Below are 8784 nucleotides of genomic sequence, written 5' to 3'. Positions count from 1 at the left end.
TGACGTTCTTGATGAGCAGATTGATGACCTTCCGTGACTGTCGAATCTGCTCCTCGTTGCACGGCTCGGCGAGCAGGGATTGCTCAAGCCCAAGCTCCATGCACATCGCGCTAAATCGAATTTGCCAGGTAGAGTAGTTGTTGAGATCCAGCGACTCATCAAGCTTGTCCTTAACCATTGTTGATGAGGGATAGAAATAACAATTGGGCGATAACTGTCGGCGCTAATCGGGGCTCATAACCTATTGAAGAATTGGCGACGGTGACAGCTAACGCTAATTGTTATTCCGGAAGGATTGCCGGTGGCGAAGATATTTAGCACGATAAACTGTTACAAGTAATGTAAAGAGTATTGTTAGCGTTCGGCAGGACTTGAGGAGATTCCTGGTAGGAATACCGATCGTTGTGAGATAAACTAATAGGCGCAGTCACCGCCCTAAATACCGGCGCTAGCGGAAAACTCGTACATTCCGCGATCTAACTGCACGTACATTCCGCGATCTCACTGCGCCGTCCAGACGGTGCCCTAATGTCTATCACTTAGCTACCGGATATGCATCGGTAGCCCCATAAGGTTCTGGGGTAAGATTTCCCCATTAGTCAGGTGCAGACCCGGGGTCAAATCCCCTGGTCGACAACCACACGAGTTGGGAGAGGACCGTTTCCTCAACAATCGCACGCCGCCAATCGTCTGCATGTGGACTCGCAATTGCTTCCGCAAACGAATTCGGTTCAGGAATGACAGCAGAAAAAGCAGCATTAATGCGACCAGTAACAGTGCGACCAGGCTCGTTTCGCCACCACTCGCCAGGGCGTTTACACTCTCTAACTGGGTACCGGGTCCCTGCCATTTCCACATCAGGCGGAGTGTTATCTTGCACGTTCGCACTGCTGGAAGGTCCAGCCCCAGCCGGCGCCCCCTCGCCACCCAAAGGCGGCGATCCCTCGCCGACGGTATTGCCTGATGTTCCTTCGCCAGCCCTAGGCAGCGACCCCTCACCAGGCAAGTTAGTGCGAACATCCTCCTCCTCATCGGCATCGGACCCATAATCGGAGTCCCCGGCACTACGCCGCCGGCCGACATTAGACTCATCAAAGCGGACACTCGAGACAACGGCGACGACGCCGTCCTCGTACAGTACATGTTAAGACCAGCAAAGCGCCGGACCCCGTTGGGTCCTATTACTGTGGTTACCATTCACTGGTATATGAGTGTCGGTCATTTCCAACACACCCCCGTGAGCGACACTCTCTCGCTCCGGGCCTTCCCGTGCCTCATCCCGGTCTCCCATTCTCTGGGCAACAGCCAGTGGGTATCGATCCGGCGACCTTTCGGCAGCGCAATGCGCCATTCGGGGCTCGTAACCTGTTAAGACCAGCAAAGCGCCGGACCCCGTTGGGTCCTATTACTGTGGTTACCATTCACTGGTATATGAGTGTCGGCTGGCCAATGACCTGGCCTTGTCTAGAAGAGTGCGGTTCAGGCGTTCTGCTGCACCGTTCTGCTCAGGAGTGTAGCCCGCCGTAGTTCCGTGCATTATACCCCTTGACGCAAAGTAGTTTTTCGTGCGAGTATTCACAAACTCCCCGCCACGATCCGTGCGCACCTCCTTTACCTGCCGACCAGATGCCCGTTCCAGGTCCGCTATCATCACCACCACCTTCTGATATATCTCCTCCTTGGTCGCCGTAAACGCAACAGCTGACAGACCGGTGTGGTCATCAAGAAGGGTGGTCACGTAACGCGAACCATTTGGTGAAGGTTCAGGCATAGGCCCACACACATCCATGTGAATGAGCGCGAGAGGCTGCGCTGCCTTATGCCCAGTTAACGGAAAAGGACCACGTGTATGCTTTGCAAGGACGCAAGTCTCACACACACACGCACTGGCTGATTGTATGCTGTGTCGGTCAACATCCAACCCAGTTACCATATTGTGACGCAGCAACGCCTCAAGGTTGCTGTAACCCAAGTGGCCATACCGTCGGTGCCAAAGTGCTGCACGTTCAGCTCCGATACTCACGGCAGTACACACTGCACCACCACCAGAAGGCATCCTGTTGTCTTCACGCTGCGTCCACTTCAGAGCGCCCGTACCTCCACTGCTGTAGCAGACGGGATACAAGTCCCCATCCCGCTTTCCAGTCAGCACCAACTGGTTCTGTATGTATACTTTCACCTGTCCACCGCCGAAGACCACACTGCCTCCACGATCATCAATGATGCGGACCGATATGATTTTGGCGGTGGCCTCCTCATCGACGTAGACCTTCTTAAAGGTGATGGCCTGTTTATCGTTGACATTAGACCGAATCATAAGCGTGCCAACTTCAGTCGGCCGAAGAGACTGTCCCTTAATGCCCATGATGTTGAAGCGCTCCCACGGCTCCAACAACCGCACGTTGAGAAGTTCTGAGCGGTCATACGTTATGTGGTGAGTGGCGGCTGAGTCCAGGAACCACCCCTGCGGACGCTCACCGCTGTAAGCTGTGAACGCTACCTGCCGTGGGATTCCTGATCCCCTTCCAGACCCACCGGGCCCAGGCTTGCTGCCGCTAGCTCCGCTGCCACCACCACCCTTACCATGTCCACTGCCGGAAATGGACAACTGCTTTAGTGCCTTCAACTTCCTGCAGTCCTTAATATCGTGCCCGGGCTTTTTGCAATAGTGACAAAACAAATGTTTGGGGGAACCGCCAGAACTGCTGCTGGCCGCGCCGTGACTCCTAAGACCAGAACCAGAGGCGCCAAACGTGAGACCGCCGACAGAAGCAATAGCTGCCGACTCGGTAGGCTTACTAGACCCACCGCTTGCCACCTCGATAGCCAAAAGCTTAGAGGTGACGCTCGCCATGTCCAAATCGCCGTCACGCACCAGCAGGGACGTCGTTACCACGTTGAAGCGGCTGGGTAGACCAACCAGCACTGTGTATGCCAGCTCCGAGTCGCTGATAACGTGCCCCACTCCCAACAAGTCTGACTGTAATTGCCGCGCACGTGCCGTACTTCGGTAGCGGCTCGCCGTCGACCATCTTGAAACGGCTGAACTCTTGACGGAGAGTTACCTTGCGTGCGTTATTGTTAGCAACAAACATCGTGGCCAGAGCGTCCCATGCCCTCTTCGCGTTTGCAGCACCCGTAACCATCGGCAAATGGTGATCTTTAACATTCTTGATGAGCAGGTTGATAACCTTACGAGATTGTCGAATCTGCTCCTCGTTTCCCGGCTCGGCGAGCAAGGACTGCTCAAGCCCAAGCTCCATACACAGCGCGCTGAACCGAATTTGCCAGGTGGCGTAGTTGTTCAAGTCCAGCGGCTCGTCAAGCTTGTCCTTCCCCATTGTGGAATACGAGTATTAGAGGTAGTTGCTGCTTAGCGTGAGCCGGGGCTCATAACCTGTTAAGAATATGAAGGAGGCAAGGAGACTGGTCGCGATATAAGTATTATAATCGGAAGGTGAGTGGTAAACGGCTGGAAGACTTTAGGAGATTCCTACTGAGGAATACCGATCCATACAAAGATGAGATACAAAGACTAGCACAACTCGTGCCTTATATACCAGTACCAATGGAAGTATCGTACAGATGTCCACCATCCCTGGACCTGAGGTCACGTCCGAGATACGCGGCCGAGAGACCCGAGGCAAGGTCGAGGTACGGCCGAGGCAAGTCTAGGCATGGCCGAGGCAAGGTCTAGGCACGGCCGAGGCAAGGTCGATGCACGTCCGAGGCATCGCCTATCACGGTGGAATCATCGCCTAACCACCAATTATCTACGTTGGGATAGGACCGCCCTTCAACAGGAACTCATCTGCTACTACTGCAACAAGCCTGGGCACGTGGTAGTGTGCCCTCACCCGGCCCTACCCTTTCACGAAGACGTTCTTTCCTTGCGTGCAGGTACTTGTTTGTAACGTAGTCTTCGCATGAAAACTGACAGTTTTCTACGTGAAGCGTTGAAAACTAAGGTTTTCTGCGAATACGGAGTGTCTTTGCCGTATGGCGTACGAGCCAGTGTGGCTCTTGTGTCGCGGCACGCGACAGTGTTTGCTAATTCGGGTTGTTCGTAGCTACGTTTGGGTGCTGCCGTGAAGCGGTTGGTCTGTAGGCCTTGGTGTTCCGCTTCGTGGTAGTGTGCCCTCAATTACAAAGTCCGATTCTGACAGCGAGACTTCGGTCAGCTACAACACGATGTACACCGAACTAAAAGCGCGACTAGTCGCACTTAAGGAAAATAAAGATGTCAAGGCTGCGCAGGAGCGTCGCGCCGCTGACCCGGGCGTAATTTTGAACAAGCAGCAGCTGGCTGCCATGGACCAGCTGAACGCCGTGAAGCTGCAGCTGACAACCATTAAGAAGCTTATGGACACGAAGCCTGACGTGCAGGCGGTCGACGGTCCACCGGCGAAGCGGGCCCGTGTCGCCCTTGAGGATTTCAAATGTGACTTCGGCGCCAGCGAGGGCAAAGCGAACAAGTCTCTCAGCGGACAGCGCGCGCATATCGAGAAATGCTACAATGCGGTAATGGACATTGAGGACGCGTGGCGCAACGTCCTCGCGGCTCGGCCCGGCGAGGACGCTTCAGAACATCGAGGCCATGGAGACTGCCATCACCGACGGCAAGGCCGTGTTCCGGGGGGTCGCGAAGGAGCTGGTCGTTGCATACAACCACGGCTGGGAGGTCGTGCATGAGATGCGTGGCATGGCGTACGCGGAGACGGAGGAGGAGCGCAAGGCGCTGAAGCAGGCCGTGAAGGCGGTGGCGGGCAAGAAGCCCAAGCAGGCCAAACCCGCGAGCGTGCCGGCCGGCTCTGGCGCGGGGGCCGGGGTGAAGCAGGCAGCGGCGGCGGGTGTCTGTTTCAAGTGCAATAAGCCTGGGCACTTCGCCAAAGAGTGCAAGGAGAAGTAACGGGGTGTAGTGTGGTGCGGGTGTGAGAGGTAATTCGCAGCTCGTGGGCCCGGGAAGGTCATGGTGGTTTGGAGCCGACGCGGGTGTTAACTCGCGAGTCGGGGCCCGGAGAGGCCGGGGGGGTAACAGCCCCGTGGTGTTTTGGAGCCGACACGAGTGTTAACTCGCAGGTCGGGGCCCGGAGAGGCCGGGGGGCAGCAGCCCCGTGGTGTTTTGGAGCCGACTCGAGTGTTAACTCGCAGGTCGGGGCCCGGAGAGGCCGGGGGGCAGCAGCCCCGTGGTGTTTTGGAGCCGACACGAGTGTTAACTCGCGGGTCGGGGCCCGGAGAGGCCGGGGGCAGCGGCCCCATAGCGTGGAACCGTGTTGTTGACGTTCCTTTTGGCTGTAGCCTTGTGCGGGGTTGGGTGGCTAAGGGCACGGCCGCCCCCTCCGCGATTATTGAAGTTTCGTGGTAGTGTGCCCTCACCCGGCCCTACCCTTTCACGAAGACGTTCTTTCCTTGCGTGCAGGTACTTGTTTGTAACGTAGTCTTCGCATGAAAACTGACAGTTTTCTACGTGAAGCGTTGAAAACTAAGGTTTTCTGCGAATACGGAGTGTCTTTGCCGTATGGCGTACGAGCCAGTGTGGCTCTTGTGTCGCGGCACGCGACAGTGTTTGCTAATTCGGGTTGTTCGTAGCTACGTTTGGGTGCTGCCGTGAAGCGGTTGGTCTGTAGGCCTTGGTGTTCCGCTTCGTGGTAGTGTGCCCTCACCCGGTAACGGACTGCAGGCAGCTTAAAGCGCTGAAGCAGTCGTCAAATTCTGGATATAAGCGTGGCTACAACAACAGTTGCAGCGGAGCTAGTGGCAGCGGAGCTAACGGCAGCAAACCAGGATCCGGTGGATCAGCTATTGAAGAATTGGCGACGGTGACGGCTAACGCTGATTGTTATTCCGGAAGGATTGCCGGTGGCGAAGATATTTTGCACGATAAAATGTTACAAGTAATGTAAAGAGTATTATTAGCGTTCGGCAGGACTTGAGGAGATTCCTATGAGGAATACCGATCGTAGTGAGATAAACAAATAAGCGCAGTCACCGCCCTAAATACCGGCGCTAGCGGAAAACTCGTACATTCCGCGATCTAACTGCACGTACATTCCGCGATCTCACTGCGCCGTCCTGACGGTGCCCTAGTGTCTATTACTTAGCTACCGGATATGCATCGGTAGCCTCATAATGTTCCGGGGTAAGTCTTCCCCATTAGTCAGACGCAGACCCGGGGTCAAATCCCCTGGTCGACAACCACACGAGTTGGGAGAGGACCGTTTCCTCAACACGCCCCCTCGGGCCGTATCCCAACGAGTACCAAGTTCATCTGCACGCTTCACACAAGGCCAATTGCATCTCGGCAGCGTTTGAATTTTATCTCTCCCAGAGCCTTAGTGAGCACATCCGCAACCATCCACTCCGTAGGGCAGTATTCCAACTGCACCTCACCACTATTCACCCTCTCACGCACTATGTGGTGCTGCACGTCGATGTGCTTCGACCGAGCAGACGTAATCGGGTTATTTCCCAAGCTAAGCGCCCCCTGGAAATCTTTTTGGATTCTGATAGCGCTCTCAGCAAACCCAAATCAACCATCAGCTTGCGAAGCCACAAAGCCTCGCGAACAGCTGCTGCTGTCGCTTGATACTCGGCCTCCACCGACGAAGCCGCCACAGTACGTTGAAGTTGGCTGCTGCAGCTAATCGCAGCCCCATTAAGAGTGAAAACGTAGCCGGACGTAGAACGCCGCGTAACTGGGTCTCCTGCCCAGTCCGAATCACTGTACCCGGACATAGCAACGTCGCCAACACCCCCAAAACGCAATCCTAGTTCGCGAGTCCCCGCCAGGTAACGCAGAACGCCGATTGCTAAGTTCATGGCAGTCTTCGTAGGTGTGGCCATATGCCGGGACAAAACGCTCAATGCATATGAAATGTCAGGCCGCGTGTTCGGCGCCAGATAGTTCAATTCTCCCACCAAAGCCCTATACTGGGTGGGATTGCCCAGCAGCTCCTCTCCGTCCCCCTTAGGAGTGTACCTAAAGCCCGGAGGCAAAGGGGTAGACCTCGGCTTGGCGTCAATCATCCTATGACGCTCCAACAGCTGCGCAATATACCTATGCTGCGACAACACTATCTCACCCGACTTCTCCCTCCTAATTTCCATGCCCAAAAACACCTTCGCTTCTCTGTCGCGCACCTTGAAGACCTTCGCAATTGCGGCTTTAATTGCCCGGACCATTTCCGGGTCTTCCGACGCAACAATAGTGTCATCTACGTGTACCAAAGCAATAACAACCCCACGCTCGTCAGTCTTAACGAACATCGCCGGATCAGACTTCGAAGGATAAAGACCCAGCTTGGCGAACTCTGCTGATAGCTTTTCATACCAGCAACGGGGTGCCTGCTTTAAACCGTAAATAGACTTCTGCAGCTTGCACGCAAGCGACCGGTCACTGGATGCATACCCAGGCGGTTGCTCCATCCACAACTCCTCCTTCAGCTCACCATTCAGGAACGCAGTAGACACGTCTAGCTGATGCACCGTCATGTTCCGCGCTGCGGCAACTGCTAATAAAGCACGTAATGACGAACCACGAGAGGTGGGGTCAAACAACTCCCCATAATCAATCCCCTCGCGTTGCTCGAAACCCTTGGCAACTAAACGCGCCTTAAAACGCTCCACGCTGCCGTCATCACTGTACTTAACCTTATATACCCAACTACACAACAAACGAGTACCAGGAGGTGGCTTCTTCAGCTCCCAAGTACTATTAGCCATCTGGGTGGCGATCTCCTCGTCCATCGCACGCCGCCAGTCGTCTGCATGTGGACTTGCAATGGCTTCCGCAAACGAATTAGGCTCAGGAATACCAGCAGAGAAAGCAGCGTTAACGCGACCAGTGACAGTGCGACCAGTGACCAGGTTCGTTTCGCCACCATTCGCCAGGGCGTTTACGCTCTCTAACTGGGTACCTAGTTCCCGCCATTTCCACATCAGGCTGATTGACTCCTTGCCCATTCGCACTGCTGGAAGGTCCAGCCCCAGCCGGCGCCCCCTCGCCACATAAATGCGGCGATCCCTCGCCGACGGTGCTACCTGGTGTCCCTTCGCCAGCCCTAGGCAGCGATCCCTCACCAGATAAACTAGTGCGAAACTCCTCCTCCTCATCGGCATCGGAATCATAATCGGAGTCCCCGGCATTACGCCGCCGGCCGACGTGAGACTCATCAAAATGAACGTTAGAAACTACGGCAATAATGCCGTCCTCGTATAGTACACGATACTGTCCACCGTTCCCGTATCCGACAAGTATTCCACGCCTGCTCACCGGGTCGAACTTGTCGCGCTTGACGTCGGGTACGTGGACGTAGGCAACGCATCCAAAGACTCGCAGGTGACTGACGTTTGGACGAACGTTAAAGAAAGCTTCGTACGGAGTGACGGTTGACCCAGCAGTTGGCGACACATTCCTAAGATAGTTGGCTGTCGCTAACGCCTCCGCCCATAATGATTTAGGCAGTCCAGACTCAACGAGCATAGCCCTAGTCTTGTCCAAAAGAGTGCGATTTAAACGTTCCGCAGCTCCGTTCTGCTCAGGGGTGTAGCCTACCGTAGTTCCGTGTACAATACCCCTGGAAGCGAAATAGGCCTTCGTGCGAGTATTAACGAACTCCCCGCCACGATCCGTACGCACCTCCTTAACCTGCCTGCCAGAAGCGCGCTCCAGTTCCGCTATCATAACCACCATCTTCTGGTAGACCTCCTCCTTGGTCGCTGTAAACGCAACAGCTGAAAGACCAGTATGGTCGTCAAGCAGAGTTGTCACATAACGCGAACCTA

General features: G+C 55.2%; 1 protein-coding gene across 1 annotated transcript; it reads left to right on the top strand.

Moving 5' to 3' along the window:
- Positions 1-4191: 4191 nt before the first annotated feature.
- Positions 4192-4995, top strand: VOLCADRAFT_104285 (uncharacterized protein; the record flags this gene model as incomplete). Its single annotated transcript, XM_002949431.1, has 2 exons — positions 4192-4521; positions 4586-4995. 2 exons carry the CDS (start codon positions 4192-4194, stop codon positions 4907-4909), a joined length of 654 nt encoding a protein of 217 aa, XP_002949477.1. The 3' UTR covers positions 4910-4995.
- Between the last annotated feature and the right edge of the window lie 3789 nt (positions 4996-8784).

This window comes from Volvox carteri (assembly GCF_000143455.1).
Source record: "Volvox carteri f. nagariensis unplaced genomic scaffold VOLCAscaffold_14, whole genome shotgun sequence".
Taxonomy (NCBI): Eukaryota; Viridiplantae; Chlorophyta; class Chlorophyceae; order Chlamydomonadales; family Volvocaceae; genus Volvox; species Volvox carteri.
This window is presented reverse-complemented; position numbering and strand designations above follow the sequence as displayed.